Source organism: Catharus ustulatus, chromosome 16, assembly GCF_009819885.2.
Source record: "Catharus ustulatus isolate bCatUst1 chromosome 16, bCatUst1.pri.v2, whole genome shotgun sequence".
Classification (NCBI taxonomy): domain Eukaryota; kingdom Metazoa; phylum Chordata; class Aves; order Passeriformes; family Turdidae; genus Catharus; species Catharus ustulatus.
In genome coordinates this window covers 13,228,068-13,248,553 of record NC_046236.1, presented here as the reverse complement: position 1 = coordinate 13,248,553, position 20,486 = coordinate 13,228,068, and the positions used below count along the sequence as shown (strand labels likewise).

Sequence of the window (20,486 nt, the reverse complement as noted above, 5' to 3'; positions counted from 1 at the left end):
ACCAAATATACCATACCCAAAGAAACGCTGTCCGAGTATAAAATAATACTGCTAGTAGTTAATAAAAATGTGCTTTTTGCTGTGTGTTGAGGCATCCTTTCTTGGGTGTGGGGCTGCAGATCTGTGTTTGTATAAAAGGCTGCACACGCTCTTCCATTAAAATACGCTTCAGAAACATTTTCCAGTTCTCAGGAAAAGGGACACGCCACTATGAGCAGAGCTGACTGTGTTAAACCCAGCTCCAGAGCAGTGGCTGGAAGGAAAGCGGGCAGACAGAGGGGAGAGATTTTGGTTTCCCTGCTTCACATTAGCATGTGCATTGAAATGCAGGGATTTAAGGCAGATTGGAGACCGTCCTTGCTTCCAGTCCTACTGTGCCCGGGGAGAAGTTTTCTAGACAGCTTGGCCAGGTAGGAGCATAGGAAAAGAAATAAAAATACCCTTCCATCCCCCAGGACAGCGCTGCTGTGCCAGCAAAATCCCTCTGTAGCCATCCTTATAATGGCAAAATGGTGCTTGTGCTGAGCCCGCAGATTTTGCAGGAGGCCTTGCCGTCGGCAGTGCCAGTGGAAGCACAATTTGTTCATCAAGCTGCATCCATGCTAAGCTCGCTTTGCTGATGGAGAGACGGGGATAGTGTGGATTGGGCACTGCAGTGCTCTGTGCCTCGCTCCTCTGCGCTCCTCGGAGCGCCCAGACCAGCAGCAGGATTTTGCCTGTGGTTCGGCACGGCTCTTTTTTTGGTTTTGATGCTGCAAGGAAAATACCATCGGTGCTTAATGGCCCTTGAAAGTGTGGTTCCCCCTCCCTGCCTGCCCAGGAGGTGGTGCGAGGGGCAGAGCTCAGGGGGCTCCTTGGGGCAGGGGCTTGGTGTAACACCGGGAGGAATGTGGACGGGCTGGGAGGATGCTTCCCCTCCCTTGGGGCCCTGGTGAAACGAGATGCTTTCTGAGATGTGTTTTCAGGCAGAGCAGGGAGTGTGCCTGTCCCAGTGGGGCTCAGGGAGGTGCTGCTGGGCAGTGATGTTGTGCTTGGTCCCGTCACACTCCGCTCTTCACACCCGGCATCCCCGGGGGTGGAGGAAGTGCTCGGCCACGGAGTGATGTCCCTGCAGCTCCCTCGGGCTGGTGGCCAACTCGTAGGCTGTGAGGAAGGCAGGAGCAGTGTCTGGGCTGAAACCATAGTGGAAAAAGGGCTTGTGGACTTTTGAGAGTCTCCCACCACGAGCTCCTGTGTTTCTCTGATGTCCCAGTGATTTTTCCCAAGGTCCTGGTGGGCTGTGGGGTGGCATCTCCATCCTTCAGGAGCAGTGGGAAGCACTGTCCAGCCTGTGCTGCATATTCCCTTGAAGTGCCCATCCCAAGCAGCGGTAGCTGGTAGGGATGTTGGAATATGGACAAGAGCCCAAGGGCCAATGTGGTGACGTAAACTTGCTTGGAGCAAGGTCCTGCGGGATCCTCTGCCGTGTGAGGGTTTCCAACGCCTTCCCGGGTGAACGGGCAGGAGTCTGTTCCTGCCTCTGGTAACCACGGCTGGTAAAGGTGTCATTTATTAGTGTGGTTTCTAGCAGCCTTTCTCCCACTTGGAGCGAGCCTTGCCTCCTACCCGGTACAGAGTCTCCTTGGTAGGGTTGGAAAACCACGGGTCCCATCCCTGACTGATGGTGTGCCAGAGAAAATCTGATCTGGAGGATGAGCCGGCACTAGAAATCCTAGCCGGGGGTGGCACGGGGCACTGGGCAGGTCCCTGGTGTTGGGGACAAGCTCCTGTTCTTTCCCAGCAGAGCAGCTGTTGGAGAAATGGAAATCACTGGGAATTAATCTCACTGCAGACGTGGTTAGCAGAGCAGGGCTTTCGTAAGGGAAATTTTAGATCTCCTTCCTAGGATAACCCAGGGTAAAGCTGAAATTAGTTTATAATTATATAGTAAATAACCCCCCATCTTGTCATTTCACCATCTTCTGGTGAATATGGAAATGAACATTGTTAAGGGGAATTAACGTCGTGATGGCAGCCTTCCAGGTGAGCGCCTTGCGGTCGGGCCGCGGCTGCGACGGGCGCGAGGGTGTCGGATCACCTCCCCGAGCTGGGGTTAGCGCCCGACGAGTCCAAACAAGGCCCCGTGTGTTTGCACCGTGTACTAAACTGGTCCAGTTAAAGCTCCGGGCAGGAGGTGGTGCAGGGAATCGGGGCCAGCCTGGCATGTGCTGACACGAAAGCTGCCGTGCTGGGACGAGGAGATGTTGGTCTGGGTTAGGTAACGCGATCCAGCATCGCCTGCTCGAGGTGCTGAGGACAAGGGAGTGCTTTGTTCGGCCTTGCTGCTGAACAACCTGAAAATGCAGGCGGGGTGGAGGAACCAAGGGCAGCCCCAAATTCCCTACCCGATGGAGCTGGGGTGAGGGAGCAGTGCTGTGTCCAGCTGCATAGCCTCTCGCTGGCTTTTCCAGCTGGGGATGCTCTTTAAAAAGCAAACTTTGGGAGGGGACCGCTCTGGTGTGGCTGCCTCACCCTCGCCATGAGGATTTGGCGGTTTCCTTCTCCCCGTGTTTGCTCCCATCCCATCCCATCCCCGTGTTTCTGGCTGGCTTCACTCCGGGATGGCACAGCTGGATGTCTGCAGGCATCGCGACGCGCCCACCGCCACCGTCCCTCTGTGCTGTTTATTTGCTTTGCTTATTGTTCGCTTCTCCCCAGCTCTTAAACACCAGCGGGACGGCGACCACACAGCCCCTTTAGCTCCGTCCCCATGGGTGCTGGCTGGGGGATGCGTGGCAGGAGCCCCTGATCCAGCAGTGACAGTTGGGCTCGCTCCCCACGCCGCCAGGATCAGCTGTTGGGTGCACAATATGCTCCCGTTTTCCTCTCCAGCTGTTGCTGCTGACGGTTATGGGAAGCGAAAGGTAGTTGAGAGTTTGGCATCGCTAAATCAGGGAAGTGATGGGCAGAAAGGAGGGGCTGAGCGGGGGGGCTCAGTCTGTCTGAAGCTGGGTTTTGTTTAAATCCAGCCAGATTGAAATAGTAGCAAAATGATTGAAGTGACCTTGGGAATAAATTTTATTGCCAGTGTAGCAGTGGCCAAAGAGCCATTTTGAGGGAGCTGGATGCAGGCAGGCAAGCCAAACATGGTGGGCTCGGAGTAAGGGAAGGAGCAATATTCAGGAGGGAATATGTCTTTTTAGAGGAATAGCAGAATTTTAAGGCACTCAGCCCTGCCTCTCTGGAGCTGTATCCCCGGCAACTTCTGCAAAGGTTGCTCCAGCTTCTGCCTCCATCCATCTTATCCTGACGCATCCCTGCCAGCAAAGAGCCCTTTTTACCTTCGGTAGTTGGATGTATTGCCCCTAATTCCCTTCATGCCCACATCCCTTCTCAGCAGAATTCCCTGTGACTTGAATATGCTTTTAACACATTTTGTTTAATAGCTTTTAATTAATAAAAAAATTAAAAATAATAACAGCGGTGGCTGTTGTGCTGGGAAGGAAGGGTTTGGAGGGGTTGGGCTGTGTGCTGTGTGGATGAAGCAGCTGCTGTGTTATCGCCAGGCAGTGTGCAGTGTGTGTCATCCTGGTGTTTGTGTCCTGGTCTGCTGGGCGTGGGGACATCCCACATGCCGTGTCACACACAAGCCAAGTGGATAATGCTCCAGCGAGTAGAGATCCGGGCGGGTGAGTAAAGAAGGGTGGTGAGTGAAGAACGGTGCAGGCACCTTCCTTGGCATGGGGTGCTGATGGAAGCCCCAGCTCTGCTCAGATGGGCAGGGCACGCTGTGCCGGGCTTCTGGAGTGTGCAGCGTGCCGGGGTTTCCCTTTGCAATCCCGGCACTGCAGCGGGGCTTTCTCCCTAATGAGATTAGTGACACAAAGCAGCAATTCTTCTGCTACTTTTAATGGATGTTCGGGGTTTGTGTGGGATCGGAAATTCCTACTTTCATCAGATGAGCCCTCTCTGTGACTATTTTGTGGACAGATCTTCCTTTGCTCAGCTTCAGGGCTGACAGTCATATTGGCACAAGTGTTTCAGGCTTTCCCCTCCTGTTCTCCTCTGCTGCCTGTTCTCCTGAGCCCTGGACACGGGAATTTTATCTTCTGTCCTGCTTTGAATCTTGCCATCACCCCAAACTGCTTCCATCTTGTGGACGACACTAAAGCTTGGTGGCCACTAAACACAGCTAGGAGGAGGGAGAAATGCAAAAGTCACTCTTGAACCATTCTTGCAGGTACTCCTCGGTGTCCCTAGTTGAGATGTGCAAGCACATGTGTGGGTACATGTGTGGGTATGTTCATATATAGGGCACCCATGTAGTGCCTCACCTGATGGAGGGCTGGCCATCCCTGCTTGGTGTCATCAGGGCCAGTTGGCAATTTGTCAAGAGCCCAAGGGCTGTGCTTCAATTTGAATACGGATTTGCATAATTCATCAGGAATTAAACCGCGCTGCCATAATATTTGCCCGTGCGTTTATCTCCCATTATCAGCAGTGGGGGGGTGTGGGGTCCTGGATGTTTGCTGACCACAGATACACCTTTGCTTCATGGTTCAGTGCTTTTTTGGTGCAGAAGAGGTGGTGTGGGCTGATGTTCAGGAGGGTGTGGGAAGGGCAGGAGCCTCTGGAAGGAAAAAAGGCTGAGTGTGGGGTCAAGAAGAGAGGCTTGGCAGAGGCTGAGCTTTTGAGCCTGGTTTCCTAAGGAAAAGAGTCTTACGAGATTGTGATCCGTGTGTGGATCCCTTTCTTCCGCCCCCAAATGCCTTCAGCCCCTCGCTGAATTTTTCCCAGAGTGGTTTATGTCGCTGCAGATGCTGTTTAAGTCAATGCTGGGCTCTGGGAGTGGGATGCAGTCACTCCTGTGGCACACGGAGCAGCATATAAAGGAGCATCCAGCTTCACCTTGCACATACAGCTTTGCCTTGCACTTACCATGTCCTGGCTATGCTGTATCCAAGGGGGATCACGAAGCTGGATCTGATGAATTTGTTTGGATCATTGGCAGTGTCCTTGCTGCAGCCCTGGGGTGTTTCTCAGAGCTGATCCCCACTTGCTGCTGGCCCCGTGTTGAGCTCAATGACTGCTGAGCATGCAGGCATTGCTGATGTGGTGCCTAGGTCTGATCGTGGTGCTGTGCCTCAGTTTCACCTTGCAGTGCCACCCCTTTTGCAAAGCCCCCCAAGAGGTGCTGAGCCACAGCAGCCGCTTTGCAGACAAGAGGGTTTAAAATAAGCAGCGACGGAGGCTGCGTCTCCCGGGCTTTGAGTCATCCCAGCCCGTGCTGACTGTGCCTGGCAGGAGGCTGGGAGGCAAAACAAACCCACATCCAGCTGCCACCTCCATGCCAGATGTTAGTGGTGGGGTGGCTGTTTGGGTTTTGGTGGTGGACCCAGCAGCGGAGCAGACGGAGCTGCTGTGGGGAGGTGCCACCTCTCTGGTGGCTGTGGTCAAACCCTGGTGGAACTGGTGGCTTGGGGCAGTCCCCAGCTTGGGGAGGACATTGAGAGGAAGGGGTGAGATGAGCAGCCCTAGTGTAGCACTGTGCATGCCTGGGTTTGCAGGATGGAGGGTGTTGAGGCTACTTCCAACACTCCTGGCTTCGGGCATGGTGGGACCATTCTGGCCGTGAGCTGTCACTGTGCTGGACAGGAGGACAGGCAGGGAGGAACCCCGGGGTGATCCTGCAGTGAACCCCCACTCACCACCCCACACAGAGATAAGGCAGCCAGAGCAGTGGGTGTCCATGGCCAGTGATGGGAAGCAGAGGACAGGAGCAGGCAGGTGGCATTCACCTTTCTGTGGGCACCTGGTGTGTGTCCAGGGCTGGTGCTGCCCATCACACAGCAGTGTTTAATTTCTCAATGGGAGGGCAGGGAGATGATGCTGCACAGTCCCATTTAACCTGCTGGTGACCTGATCTTAAGTCATTGTGGCTGAAAATAGACCGTGTTCCCTCCAGGGCACGGCTAATGGTGCTGGGAAAGCTGGGATCTCTCTTTGAAGGCTGATTTAATTGCTGCTGGCAGGCACTCGGTGCAGGTGATGTGGGGACCAGCACTGGTGCCATCCCACAATAACCTCCCCCACCGAGCTCCTGTAGCTCTCCCAGCTCTGGCAGTGAATGGTAACGAGCTCTTTTCTAATGAACGCACGGGACTGTGCGTGGGTGGTGCTGGGTTAAATATGCAGGCAGGGCTCAGGGAAGGGGGGCTCACTTGTTAGTATCGTTTTCTGCACTGAGTTTGGGTGATTTAAAAAAATAGTAAAATTTTCATGCTTAGGAAGAAGGGGGAGCACTTATACTGAAAGTGTGCATCCAGTGCCAGGAGCAGAATCAGCCTTTGGACCCCTGTGCTGGACACCAGTGGCTGAAGAATCTTCAACATGATGAAGTATGAGCCAGAGCAAAGGCATTTTCATGCTGTCCTAGAAAATCAGGAGAGGAAGGCGAGACTGCAATCTAGCAGCCACGTTCTGCATTCCTGGGGATTCTGCTAATCAGTTGGAGAGTTTAAATTATTATTTTTTCAATTTCCATACGGCATTTTAATAAATGTGCAGTCCAAGACTCCACTGTGTCACTCCTTACTGTTTAAGGAGAGCTGTGTGGTTGGGTAGCGAGAGCCTGGAGGTTTCGGGGGACCCCTGTTGGGGTGTCAGGTTTGATTATGCAAGCGGAAAAGGAGAGGCATCCAACGTGGTGGGGGATTTCAGGCTGGGGGCATGTGGGAGAAGCTTCTGCTGTAGCAGCTGGCAGTGACCCAGGAGCGTTGACATTGGTTTGAGTGTCAGGATTAGCGTGGGACCACATCAGTGCTTTGCAGCCCCCGTGTTTCAGGCTGAGTGGACGGGCCACACGTCATGTCAAGAGTGCCACTGGGATGGTTTCCATCTGTGAGGAAAAGCCACGTTCACTCTGCCAGAGTGATTCCTGTCCCTACCTTGGTGGCTTCCTGCTGTCCCTATGGAGATGCTGTTAATGGGGAGATGGTGGGTGACCTTGTGGGGGATCTTCAGAGTGTGCTGTTGGTGTCCTTTTCCTCAGGCGTTGGCATACCTTGGATCGCCTTTTTTTTTTTTGTTGCTTGGTGGAAACTGAGTCTTCAGGACATTGGGGCAGAACCAGGCGTGAACACCAGTCCCTTGAGTCTTTCTATTTTGAGTCTCTTGAGCCACTTCCCATTTTCTCCTCCTCTGCCATCTCCAGGCTGTTGGGGCTGTTCCAGCTCCTGGGTGAGGAGGTGAGCGGCAGGGCTCGGCCTGATGGTAATTTTTTCCATGGAAGCAGGGAACCCCTCCATGCCCTGTGCTCACACCCTGCCCTTCAGTGTCCTGTGGCTGTGGGGGGCTGCTGATTCACCACGAGGGTGGCATGGCAGGAAAATCATGGCATGGCATGGGGGGAATGGCTGTGGGAGGGCTGGCTGGAAACCTGGCACGAGCGCTCAGTGTTCCTGCGCTGACGCAGCTGCGAGCGATAGTAAATATTGAGCAAGAGCCACTTAAAAATAAAACAGCCTGGACACAGATTCCCACGTGGAATAAAATAAAATTAAAAGAAACAATAGAGAGCTGTGCTGAGCTGGAGGGAGAATTCGCCTTGGCTTTTAAGGTAGTGATTTTTGCAGCTGAAGGAGAGCGGCACGGCGCTGTTCAAGGCAGCAAAGTCTGGGAGTGCGGACCCCCCACCGGAGGATGCTGTCTCTGAGCTCGCCAGGGCCCTTAGAAGATTAAATGGGGAGTTAAATTGCCCTGGCTATTCTGGATCCTGGGGATGGGATCGAAGGCTTTCAGGGGATGCAGAGAATTGAGGCTGTAAATTAGGGCTTTGAAGCTACTGCCAGTCCCGTGGCATGGGGTGTAAATATGGCTTTTGGGGCGGTTTTTGGCGCGGAGAGTGGTGGGTTGTGACAGCAGCTTGGGGCTACTGGGGACAGGGATAGGGACCAGTCGCTGCTGGAGTCCAGGCACATCTGATCCGGGGGCTTTGGTTTCAGCCTGGCATGTTCAGGGGCTCGTATCGCTGGTGTCTCGTGCATGGCACGGAGTCAAAGCGGCTCCGGTGCCTCGGGTGTCACTGGAGCTGCCCCGGCAGGCAGGGGAGGAGGTGGCAAAGATTTACACTGTCAGCACTCCGGCTCGCAGCTGTTTGCAGCCATAAATGTGTGCATGAGGAATAGCTGCGGCTGTGGCTCACCGAGCTGCGCGGGGCAGGGATGGGGAGGGAGGTGTGTGCTGAAAGCCTTCCCTGGGAATCTGCTGCTTCTGCAGAGCGGATAAGGGATGCACCGCTGATGGTAAGCACAGGCAGCTGCTGTGGTGTTCATCATGCTGCTGGTGGGAAGGTACTCGCTGTGCTTGGATTTTCCCTGCTTTCCTCCCCCTGCTCCCTCCCTGCCGGGGAGGACACAAGCGTTTATCCAGCTGTTTGTGGCGTGGACTGTTGTGCCAGTTGGCTGCTGTGAGGCATTGCGAGCCGGACTGGGGAAGAGGTGATTGTGCTCCCGGCCAAGGGCGGCTGCAGCTCCTGCTCTATGCTGGGCCCAGCAGCCAGCTCAGAACTGGCTGCAGCCGGGCTGCAAATCTCCCTTGAGTGCCCAGAGTTCAAAACATCCCATGGGAATAACCCAAATTCTCGCTGCTGTGTTTCCCAGCCCTGCTGGGCTCAGATTGGAGGGTCCGAGGGGTCAGGCTTTATAGCTCAGGCTCTTGTGTGGCCACAGCCCCTTGCAGAGCACTGTGTGGTGCCAGCCTGAGTCCTGGCAGTGTGTCCATCCATCATGGCCCAGGGAGGATGGGGTGAGATGCCGGCGGTTGGAAATATTTCATAAGTGGCAGAAATGTGTAACGGGCAGATGGGGGGCACTCACTTCTCCTGGGGTGCTGGAGGCCACTGGTCGTCCGCTGCCAGGGCTGTGGCTTCTCAAACAAGGATGGCTCATGCCCAGGGCTCAGCTTCAGGGTGTGCTTTGCAGCCAGCAGTGCACGTGGCCACCTGTTATCCCACACCAGGGCTGTCCAATTGTGCTTGATTAAAGGTCTTTTCCAATTGGAAAGCTGTCCCAAGAGCAAAGGCTTTGTGGATGCTGCTTCTCCCTGGTGTGCTGGTGCTCTTGGTTAGTTTGGAATCATGGAACCAGACTGGGAGAGTGAATCCCCTGTTGAGTTGTGTTTCTGTGTTGCTCCCATTTGCTGCCCGTGACCCTTCATGGGTGTCCAAGTGAGCTGTCCCCTCTGTAGCATGTTGGCAGCAAATGTGGAGGGCAGCATGGGGATGCTGAAGGTGCCAGCTGATCACCTATAGCCGAGGAGTGCAGAGGCTTCCCAGTGCTGGCACACCTCAGGCGTGTGCCCTGGCTCATTGGCTGGAGCTGTGTCCATGGTGAGACACGGTCAGTTCCAGCATGTTGCCTCCAGCCTGCCCTCCTCCTGTCTGGCTCTTCCACAACCCAGGCTTGACTGACTTGTCCAGCTGGGACTGAATTTTAGGCTTGAGTTTGAGGAGCCAAGTTGGAGAAACCCACATGTTTAAAACTGAGTGACCAGTTTCAGCCCACCCTCTTCTTTCCCCAGCTCAGCCTGGCGGTGCTTTCTGTCAGCTCCCTCCTCACGGGGACCTTTGGCAACCCCAAGCGGGCTGAGCACGTGGGGTCTGTTTCCCTCCCACTTCCCCCAGTGTGACCTCCGGCCTCCAGACGTTTGGTGTGTGGTTTGTGGTCGCTGGTATCTCATCTCCTCATCGGTCACATCCCCTCTCGGTGGTGAGTCACCCGAGGCCGTACCTCTTTCCCCTAACCCGTGCCGTTTTGGAGAGCTGAGCAAAGATGAAGAAGATGTTTTCAAGTGGGTTGACACATCTGCACCCGCCAAGTTCCTCTAATAACAGCCCTTAGTGATTTATGTCTCAATTGTGCAAAACAGATATGTTTTATAATCTTGGAGCTGGGAAGGAGGAGGACAGGTGTGCTCATTTACTGCAGCAATTGGAGCATCACAGGGGTTGCATTTTGGCTGCTGGCCATAGGGGTAAGGTGGTTTGAGGGACAATCTCTGTGCCCTGAACCCTTTTACCCTCAGAGCTGGGCTGCTTTGGATGATGTGTGTCCCTGCTGGCATGAGACAAGTGTTGGTGGTGCCTTTCCCAGGCAGTCAGAGGCCGAGCTAATGGGCACACGCATGTGTTTGGCGTGGTGTAACTTGGCAGGGAAGGGGGGGCACAGCCAGTCTGGGCTTGACAGTGTTGCCAACTTGCACCTCCCTGCCTGTGCTGTGGTGCCAGACCGCCTCTGGGCAAGCAATCGGGCTGGAGGAGCGTGGCTCAGCCTGCCGAGACCTGTCGGCGTGTCCCTGGGCAAAGCGGATCTTGTGCTGGTTCAGCAAACACTCTGGCCCCAGGCAGATGGAGATGGTTGTGGTTTCCCCTTTTCCCCTCCCTTTCTCCTGGCAGAAGCCCATGGTTGGGGTGAGCTGTGCGTTGCTCACTGCGGTAGAATTTCTCCCCTTGGCATCACTTCCTGGCACGGATATCCAAGGAGGCACAGCTCACCCGCGGCCGCCTCCTGCAAGTTTAGCTCCTCAGCACATGGAGGAGTAGCTTCACCTCCAGGTCCTACCCAGGGCACTGGGGCAGCAGGTTTTGGGCAATGTGCATCAGCGTGTTGCTGGAGGGCTGTACGGAGGAAGGGATGTTCTGGCAGTGGCTCGAGGTTGGATTTGCATTGAGTTCATCCCCAGGAAAGCTGTTGTTCAGATTCCTCCTTCATATTCCAGTTCTGGTTCCTGGCAGGGAACAAGCCAGGTAAATACAGCCTGTGCAGCTTCTTCAGGCACTTTACAAGGGAAAACAATGTCACTGGTAGATGCTAGGCTGGAGTTCAAGTGGTTCTCTGGTTTTGAGATGCACCAAACCATTGCACTTGCCTGTGCCTCAGTTTCTACACCTGCAGAGTTTTGGAATGTGCTTTGAGCTCCTGTTCTGGGCTTATGTCTCTCCAAGGAGTAGTGCTGCTGTTGTGGGCTTCTGGAAGTTACTGGGAAGGGCTGCCTCATGTGAGGTGGCTTTGAGGGGTGACTGGTGGCATCGGCTCAGTTCTGCTGTTTCCCAGCTGGTGTGGTGACACTGCCCTGCAAGGTTCCCAACCTGTCCATCTGAACCTGTCCCCAGCATGGACACTTTGCATTCCCCCTCCTGCCCCTGCAGCCCTGAACTGAGGCTGGGTCATTGTAGCAGGATGTGATGATGCTGATTGGGGAGGAAGCCCCAGAACATTTGGGGCTGGGACTGAGCCTGTGTTATCCCTGGGCAGGATATGATGCTAAAAGCAGGGAGATGCCCTCATAGAACTAGGGATGTAACTGGTACCAAAATGCCTCTTTGTGTATCAGTAACTGAAGCTGTGTGCAGGTGTCCCTGTACCTGGTGGCAGTGCTGGAGTGTGTCCCTTCCCTGGAGCCCTGCAGGTGGCTTCATGTCCTTGCACCATGTGCAAGTGGGGACATGCCATGAGCATCTGTGCACAGTGGTGTCTTCAGGATGGGATGTGTCTCGCCGTGATTCCCGTGCTGGTGTTTCCGCCTGCTGGAGCAGCTGCAGCTGGGATTGACGTCTGCCTGGGAGAAGGGGCTCACGTGGGGATGTCTGTGACCGGAGCCTCCGGGCTGGTGTGGCATGGGGTGCTCCAGGGCCTTTGCCATGCTGCAGCCATGTGCTCTGCCAGATGGGACTCACGTTCCCTTGGAAATGTGTCACTCCTGCTCCAGATGCTGGCTCATTGCCAACCCAGTTGTGCAGGAGCGGTGACAGTGACACCGCCAAGGCTTATATGGCGTGGAGTGGAGCTGCTCACAGCTGAGCTAAGCTGAGTTCTACCCAGCTCTGGACTAAGAAAAGGTGTTTGAAAGTGCTTCAGTGTGGAGGTTTTCAGGTGAATGTGAGTGCATGCTTGGCACCTTTGCAGTGCTGTGCTCAGGGTTAAACAGCAGGTTTAACTGGGAATGGGCTCTGCACTGAACTGCATGGGCACAGCAGCTCCCCTGGTTTCAGGCACAGCAGCTCCCCTGGTCCTGGGCACAGCAGCTCCCCTGGTCTCAGGTACAGCAGCTCCCCTGGTCCCGAGCACAGCAGCTCCCCTGGTCCCGGGCACAGCAGCTCCCCTGGTTTCAGGCACAGCAGCTCCCCTGGTCCCGAGCACAGCAGCTCCCCTGGTCCTGAGCACAGCAGCTCCCCTGGTCTCAGGCACAGCAGCTCCCCTGGTCCTGGGCACAGCAGCTCCCCTGGTCCCGGGCACAGCAGCTCCCCTGGTCCTGTGCACAGCAGCTCCCCTGGTCCTGAGCACAGCAGCTCCCCTGGTTTCAGGCACAGCAGCTCTCCTGGTCCTGAGCACAGCAGCTCCCCTGGTCCCGAGCACAGCAGCTCCCCTGGTCCTGAGCACAGCAGCTCCCCTGGTCCTGAGCACAGCAGCTCCCCTGGTCCCGAGCACAGCAGCTCCCCTGGTCCCGAGCACAGCAGCTCCCCTGGTCCTGAGCACAGCAGCTCCCCTGGTCCCGAGCACAGCAGCTCCCCTGGTCCTGAGCACAGCAGCTCCCCTGGTTTCAGGCACAGCAGCTCTCCTGGTCCTGAGCACAGCAGCTCCCCTGGTCTCAGGCACAGCAGCTCCCCTGGTCCTGGGCACAGCAGCTCCCCTGGTCCCAGGCACAGCAGCTCCCCTGGTCTCAGGCACAGCAGCTCCCCTGGTCCTGGGCACAGCAGCTCCCCTGGTCCTGGGCACAGCAGCTCCCCTGGTCCTGGGCACAGCAGCTCCCCTGGTCTTGAGCACAGCAGCTCCCCTGGTCCTGAGCACAGCAGCTCCCCTGGTCCCAGGCACAGCAGCTCCCCTGGTCCTGAGCACAGCAGCTCCCCTGGTCCTGTGCACAGCAGCTCCCCTGGTCCTGGGCACAGCAGCTCCCCTGGTCCTGAGCACAGCAGCTCCCCTGGTCCTGGGCACAGCAGCTCCCCTGGTCCTGAGCACAGCAGCTCCCCTGGTCCTGAGCACAGCAGCTCCCCTGGTTTCAGGCACAGCAACTCCCCTGGTCCCAGGCACAGCAGCTCCCCTGGTCCTGGGCACAGCAGCTCCCCTGGTCCTGGGCACAGCAGGTCCCCTGGTCCCGGGCACAGCAGCTCCCCTGGTCCTGGGCACAGCAGCTCCCCTGGTCCTGAACACAGCAGCTCCCCTGGTCCTGAACACAGCAGCTTCCCTGGTCCCAGGCACAGCAGCTCCCCTGGTCCCGGGCACAGCAGCTCCGCTGGTCTCAGTCACAGCAGCTCCCCTGGTCTCAGGCACAGCAGCTCCCCTGGTCCTGAGCACAGCAGCTCCCCTGGTCCTGAGCACAGGAGCTCCCCTGGTCCTGGGCACAGCAGCTCCCCTGGTCCTGCTGCTGGAGGGCTGGCGTGTGCGGGTGATGCCGCTGGGATCTGTCGGGCGATGGATGCGGGCCAGGAGCTGTGCGGAGCACCGCAGCAGTGAGGCACATATGCCGGGATGCAAACATGTACGCCAAAGAGATCCTGGCTGTCTAAATAATGTGAAATATTGACTAGCTCTCGCAGATGGTGCTCCACGTGCGGCTTTGGGGACTGAACTTCTCCGTCTCCCCTTGGGTTTTGGTGTGATGTTGTTTTGAGCCACTTGGATGCTGGACTCCTGACAAATGCGTTGCCTGGTTGCTTTCAGTGGGATCGTTGCATTTGGGGAAGATGGTTGCTAATGCAGGCTGAGGAAAAGGGAGGAGGGTTGCAGAGGGCTTGGCTGGTTCCTTCAGATTCTCCTGATGGCTTTAACTCAGTTTTTAAATGATGGCATAGACTGGGATGCTGGTTCTGGTGGAAGGTTGGGTTTGTAGTGTTGCATGGGTGTCGTTTGGTGGCAGTGTTGGAGAGGAATTGCTGCCTGTAGCCAATAGTGTGTATTATTACCACTATTATGGTGATTGCATTCAGTGAGGAAATGCTGATGAGGATGATTTACATAAGAGTCTTGCTGTGGACTCAGTGTCCAGGACATCCAGACCACTGGCAGCAGGGTTGTGAGGATATGCTGCTTTCATATCAGCACGTGGATGGTTGTCACACTTTCTCCTCTGTTTTGCCTTTCTCCGGGATAAGATGCTGGGTTTGCATAGGTGAAACTGCTTTTTGTGAGCTGCTCTGGAGGATGCTCTCATGTTTTCCTAAAGCCTGTACCCAGTGCTGGGCACGTGCAGTGGGGATGGGCTGTGTTGGCAAAGCTGTGCTGGCAAGAAGGTCTGGAAGGACGTTGGGGAATGTCCTCACCCACAGGTTGCTGAACTTGTGATAAAGCATCTTATCAGCCAGGTGGTTTGGTCACTGAACCCTCATGCCCTGCTCAGGAAGCACCATGCTCCATTTGCTTCACAGTTGGAGCCCCGCAGAGGTGCCTGAGTTGAGCTGGGGGAACTGCACTGGGGGTCAGTGCCTGAACTGGGATCCCCAAGCAGGGTCTCTGCCCTGGGCTGTGTGCGCTGTGTGTCATCGCGTGCGTCCCCGCCGCCGCTCCTGGCGTGTGAGGGACCGGCAGCCACAACAGTCTGTGCTCCTGCGGGGCTCATTCCAAGGCAGCGTGCTGCTCGGGATAAAACAGGTTTCCCTCTTCTGTTTCCCGTTTTCTGCAGGCTTTTCCCATCTGCCTAACGGTCTCTACCCATCATACATTCCCCTGAGCCACCTTGAACCTCCCAGTGCTGGCAGTCCGCTCCTGGCCCAGCTGGGACAGCACAGCCTCTTCGAGTCACAGAAAGGTGAGTTTGGGGACCCTGTGTGCCCTTCCCATTGGTCACCCCAGGGTACTTACCCTCTCCTTTGGGCTTGTTCGGCTGCTGGAGTGTTGGGGATAAAGGAACCGCCTTGGGTGATCTGCCAGGGGTGTTTCCTGGGCTGAGCAGTGCCAAGGCTTTGGATGTGGCTATCCTGTAGGAAAGCTGGCCAGGTCCCTCCTTGAAGCCACAGTGTCCATCAGAGACAGGGCTGTCTTGCATCCCACATGGAGGAACTTGCTTGGTCTCTTTTGCTCTGGGCTTTTTTGTTCAAGACATCCTAGGAATTAATTCTTTCCTTGTTTGCCACCTCTTGCCTGTCTATATAGGACCGAAGGGATCGGAAGCCTGTGATAATTTTGATTGCTTTTACTCTGCAGATGGATTCTACCTGTCCAGCCATGCAGGCCAGTCCACTTTGCACCCGCAGCCTCCCCTCTCAAGGACCGTGGGCAGCCACACGTCGAGCACTTTGCTCCGGGAAAAGGACCTTGGGCAGCTGCACAAGAGCTCGAAAGAAGGCCTGAAAGACCCCGGTGGGAAGGAGCGAGCATGCCGGAGCGATCTGACCCTGCCCTTTGCCAAGAAGGAGAGCAAGACGAAGGAGGAGCCCCGACCCCGCAGTGTGGTTGACCTCACACAGGACACCAAGCCCGACAGCGACCGGAAAGTGAGCGTGGTGGAGAAGGCAGTGAAGGTTGGCGAGCGTCTCTCGCCGTTCCTGGCCGAGCACATGCCAAATCGGGGCGCAGGCAGTGGGGAGCCCAAGTCCAAGAACCCGCTGCAGAGCTCATCCCTCAGCAACTGCAACGGCGGCGGGGACCCCATGCTGAAGGTCCTGGGTGCCGAGCAGGACCGCTGTGCCAAGGATCCCACTCGGCACGATGAGAACATGAGGCCTTCTGCGCACGCCCACGCGGAGCGGCTGAAGCGGGGGGAGCCCCTCGTGCCCTCCGTGGGCGCTTTGCACATCTCCTGTAGCTGTCCATCCCCACACCCCTCGCAGACGGGGAAGATGACGCCGGCCACAACATTCCCTCCGCAGCCCGTCCATTCCAGCATGTACACCATCTTCCCACCGGCCAAGGAGCTGGGGAGGGAGCACAAAGTAATCGCCCCCACCTTCGTGCCTTCGGTCGAAGCCTATGACGAGAGGAGCGGGCCCATCCAAATCGCCTCCCAGGCCCGTGACAACAAGGGGAAGGACAAGGACCTCGGCAAGGTGGGGGTGCTGCAGTCACCCACGGAGCGGTGCCTTGCAGATCCCTCCCGCACGCTCTTGTCCCAGGACTTTTCTTGTCACAGCGATGCCAAAAGGATGGAGGTTCTGAGAGAGAAGGGCTCGGTGATCAGGACGAACTCCATGGCACTGAAGAGACAGGTCACTTCAGAGCCCTTCCTCAACCGGCCGGGGCTGGGCTCTCCGGAGAGCAGGGAGTTCCTGGCCTCCAAGGATTTGCTGAAGCCAAGCCCGGAGGCAGAGCATCGCCCCTGCGAGCGGGACCGCTTCCAGCGATCCAGCTCCAAAGAAGCAGCAAAGGTCTATGGCACTTTGGACTCTTCCCGGCAGCACCTGGACCACGGTCAGCTGAAACCGCCCGAGCAGAAGTGGAAGCCCTTTGAGATGGGCAACTTTGCCACCACGCAGATGGCGGTGCTGGCTGCTCAGCACAACCACGTCAGCCGGGTGGAGGAGGAAGCCAAGAAGGTGTACCTGGACCCCAGCGGTTTGCCTCGCTCCTCGGTGGTGGGCTCGCGGGGCGCCGCAGATGTCCTGCACCCCGCCTCGCACGGCGAAGGCTCGGCCATGCAGAGCCTCATCAAATACAGCGGCAGCTTTGCCAAGGAGACGGCGTCCCGGCAGAGCTGCGGCAAGAAGAGCCCCTTTGGGGGTTTGGGCAACGTGAAGTTGGACTCTGCACAGCTGGGAGCATCCAAGGTGCAGCAACTGCTGCTGCAGCAACCTGCAAAGCAGCTAAAGAGGGACCCTGAGAGACCTGAGAGTGCCAAATCCTTCGGCCGTGAGAGCATTGGCTCCCAGGGCGAGGTGGAGGTGAGGCACCTGCCTGTTGGCATTGCTGTGGCTGTGGCCAGGCAGAAGGACAACAGCAGCAGCAGCAGCAGCAGCAGCAAACTGGGGCCCAGCTTGGCAGACCGGGATCGCTCGCTGTCTCTCAGCAGCATCAAAGGTAGGTTCCCTAGGGATCCTCAGGGCTTCTCTGGAGGATCTGTCCCTTGGAAGACTAGCCACCCAGTGCAGGATGTGTGCCATGAGCTTAGTGTGGCATCTTCAGCTGTGTTTGCCTCCCTTACCAGCCAAGGGAATGTTGTAAACCACAGTGGGAAGCAAGAACCCCTGTGCAAGAGGTAGTCAGTCAGTCCCCTGTCCCTGCTTCCATCCCCTCTGACCACCTCTGAGGACAATCCTGCTCCATGAGTTTGATCCATTAGCAAAGGGAATCACAGAGAAACCTCTCGAACCACCTTTGTGCTGGTGCTGTAATCTCGTGACTTTGGTTTAAGCCGTGGTGCTGGCAGGAGGGAGATGGCACCAGAGAGATTTTGGTTCTCTGCTTGGCTTGTATAGCAAGAGAACACCCGGGGGCTGCCGGGCACGGGGCTCTGGTGTGCCAAGGAGCGATGCCAAAGCGAGCGGCTGGCCAGCAACGGTCGGCTTTCCATTTTTAGCCCTTGCCTCCCCCATTTTTCTGCCTTTGCCCCCCTCTCCCAAACTTCAGTGGCAAGAAGCAGTCTCCCTGAGGCAGCAGCCCCTCTCCCCATTCCCATCCCTCCCCACAGCCGGGCGGGAGCCGGCCGAGGACCTCGTGGGCAGCACAGGGAGCTGTTTGTTCAGCCGTTCAATCGTCCCAGACGCTCCCAGCTTGCGTTAAATGTAATTTACTGAGCCGAACTAAAAGGCTGCAAACAAGGGTTGAATTCTGGCAGGCCTCTGGGCTCGTTGCTAAGTGATGCAGTTGGCTTTCAGACAGAAAACAAGACTGCTTTTCTCCTCCTCTCGCCCCCCAAATGCTGCCCCCCCTTTTGTGTGCCAGGAGATATTCGTCTAATAACATTAGCTTGCTTGCGCTGAGTGGACGGTGCTTGAATGTTTAGACCTTTTAAGAAGGAGAAAGCAGGCTTTAGTTGGCTAATCTGTAGTATTTGGCAAGTAAAATGCAAGTATTTAGTACTGGGCATTGGTTGTCAAGGGAACGGACCTAAGCCTTTCCTCCATGCATAACTGATTGAATTTTTCTATGCAGTCCGTGCGTCATGTTCATATATATAGACAGAATGATCATTCACTGTCTGGACAATCATCGTTCTGTCCAGAAAAGGGACTGTCCTGTTGGTGGGATGGAGGCTGGGCGGGAATTAGAGGTCCTTCAGTGTTTGTGTTTGGGTGGGGGGGGGGTGGAAAAAAGATGATGAACTCGTCTAGAAATAATGGAGCACAAGGAGTGTAGATGGGAGAGGGAGGAGCGATGATAAAATAACAAAATAATGCATTTCTACTGAAAGGATGGGGGTGGGGGTCTACTCACCTTATGCCAAGGAGGGAAGGGAGGCTGTGAGCTCTCCAAGGAATTGCTCCATATTGCTGACACCAAAGAGACAGCTACACATTGGCTAGAGGAAAGAAATAGGAAAAGGGACTCCAAAGGGGAAAAATCTGGGCTAGGGTGTGGAAAGGGAATGCTGGCGGAGAGGCAGTGGAAGACGTTTGGGCTCCAGAGGGATTTGTGAGGTGCTGTGGAGGCTGGAGAGTAAAAGTGAGCAATGGAGGCTGTGTAGGGCATCATTCAATGAGTCAAGGAGGGGCTGGTTGGGGTTGGATGGGCTGCACGTGGTGTCCTGGCAGGCTGTGAGGGAGACGTGGTGACCCTGGAAAGTCCTTCGGGAGGGAGAGCTGTGTGCCAGGTTTTAAAACATCTTTGTTTTCTGCCTGGAGCCCGTGGAAGGAGCCTTGGGGAAAGGAGCTGGGAGAGATGTTGTCTTGTTCCTGGATTTCTTCTGACAGTAAAAGCTGAGGGAATTGGAGAGTTGACAGCAAAAAACCCATGGGCTGTCCAGGTTTGTGGAAATACACACTAGAGCTCTCCTTGAAAAGACTGGCTGTCAGCAGAATAGACTTGATGTTCCAAGATGTTTTCCCATGTGCCAAACCATATCCAGACAGGAGAGTGAGGACCCTGGGAAGGGCTGCTGGGGTGCAGTCCTGTGAGGCTGAGTGGTCTCTGCAAGCAGGGCTGGGATTTAGGAGTGGATTGTATCACCAGAGCATAGTGCAGAGAGGGGCAACAGGGAATTGTGTGAAAAATGAGTATGCAAGAAAGAAGCTAGGCAAAAAAACTAGGGAAAAGCAAGCTTAAAATCAGGCAGCTGGAATGAAGACCTTGGATAAAGGGAAGAGTGACCCCAATACCTGGTCCTGGCAGATCCAAGTGAGGCTCTGCTGCTCTCTCCTGTGAAGGTGCCTCCTAACCTCTCGCAGATGCATCTGCTACCATGCCAGGCTGTATATGCAAGAACTGTGCTGATTGTGGACAAGTGGCTCCTCCAAGCAAACATCCAGCCCCCCTTTTTGGATTCCTGCCCTCGTCTGCCATATGTGTCCCTGCCTCATCAGACCCTTTCTTGTTGCATGTCTCAGGGGGGATGCAGATTCCTGGTAATGGTTGAATTGTGGAGTGGAGAGCGCTGGTTTTGTGAGGGTCTGTATTGTTGGTTCTGCCTGTTGCAGAAGGACAGGGATTCAGAGCATACTCAGTGCTCCCAGACTGATTTACAGGATCAGAAAGTGCTTCAGAAAGTGCAGAGATAAAATCCTTCCCCTTTCTGAGATGTGCTAAGCAGGACTCTGTGGTTTGATGGAGGATTTAGCTGCATCTTGGCTCTTACTGGGATGGGAAATCTGCCACTGCCCTTCAGCACAGTGGTCCCTTTGGTCCTGTTGCTCCCAGGCTGGTGGCTGTGCTGTCCTGGGAGACCAACCTGGCCTGGCAAGGAGTCCCTTGATGTCTTGGAGACACGAACCTCACAACATATGCACTTGGGTGCTACCAGGAGAATATTGCTTTAGTGAGAATATCTTGATCACACAGAGATCCTTGCCTGGTTTTCCAGGATTTGTCGCTAGAACATCCTTGGGTACATTGGTGTTTGGGTATACTGGCTCTCAGGTACTCTGCTGCTTTCCCAGAAGAGAGGGGACAGCTTTCTGCAGGCCATTTCTCCACTCTGATGGTGCTGGGTTGTCTCTTAGGGCACGGACGCTCTGAGGATGACTGTGGGGACGAGAGGAGCCGTCACCGGGACAGCCACATCCTGGCAGGGCGCTTGGAGCGGGATCAGGAGAAGCTGCTCAGGTGAGGCTTGGAGGGAGGTGAGATCTTTTGTCATAGTGTCACAAGCTGAGCTCAGGAACAACCAGAAAGGAGGCAGGATTGCATCCATCCTGTGTAGGTGCTGGCACCAAACTTGCTGACGTGGAGAGGGATGCTGGGTGGAGTTCACGGGGCTGTAGGCAGATCCTAAGTCCTCAACAGAGCAATCCTAATAGACAGCTGCAAATCCATGGCTGATCCAAAGTGCTGGAGAGATGGAATGTTTTATTCTAGACATGCCACCTCCATCACAGCTCTCCTTGAGTGACCGACCCTGGTTTGCAAACATTGCTTCTGCAGGCTGGT

At 55.7% G+C, this 20,486-nt stretch overlaps 1 protein-coding gene across 3 annotated transcripts in view; it reads left to right on the top strand.

The window, feature by feature from the left end:
- The window catches only part of TNRC18 (trinucleotide repeat containing 18), a 54,069-nt gene that overhangs the window by 3,298 nt on the left and 30,285 nt on the right, over positions 1–20,486 (top strand). For all 3 annotated transcript variants that reach the window (XM_033074454.2, XM_033074455.2, XM_033074452.2), the window contains exons 2-4: positions 14,653–14,778; positions 15,174–16,982; positions 20,060–20,162. In XM_033074454.2, coding sequence (XP_032930345.1) covers positions 14,653–14,778; positions 15,174–16,982; positions 20,060–20,162 — 2,038 coding nt within the window. The remainder of the gene's footprint in view (positions 1–14,652; positions 14,779–15,173; positions 16,983–20,059; positions 20,163–20,486) is intronic.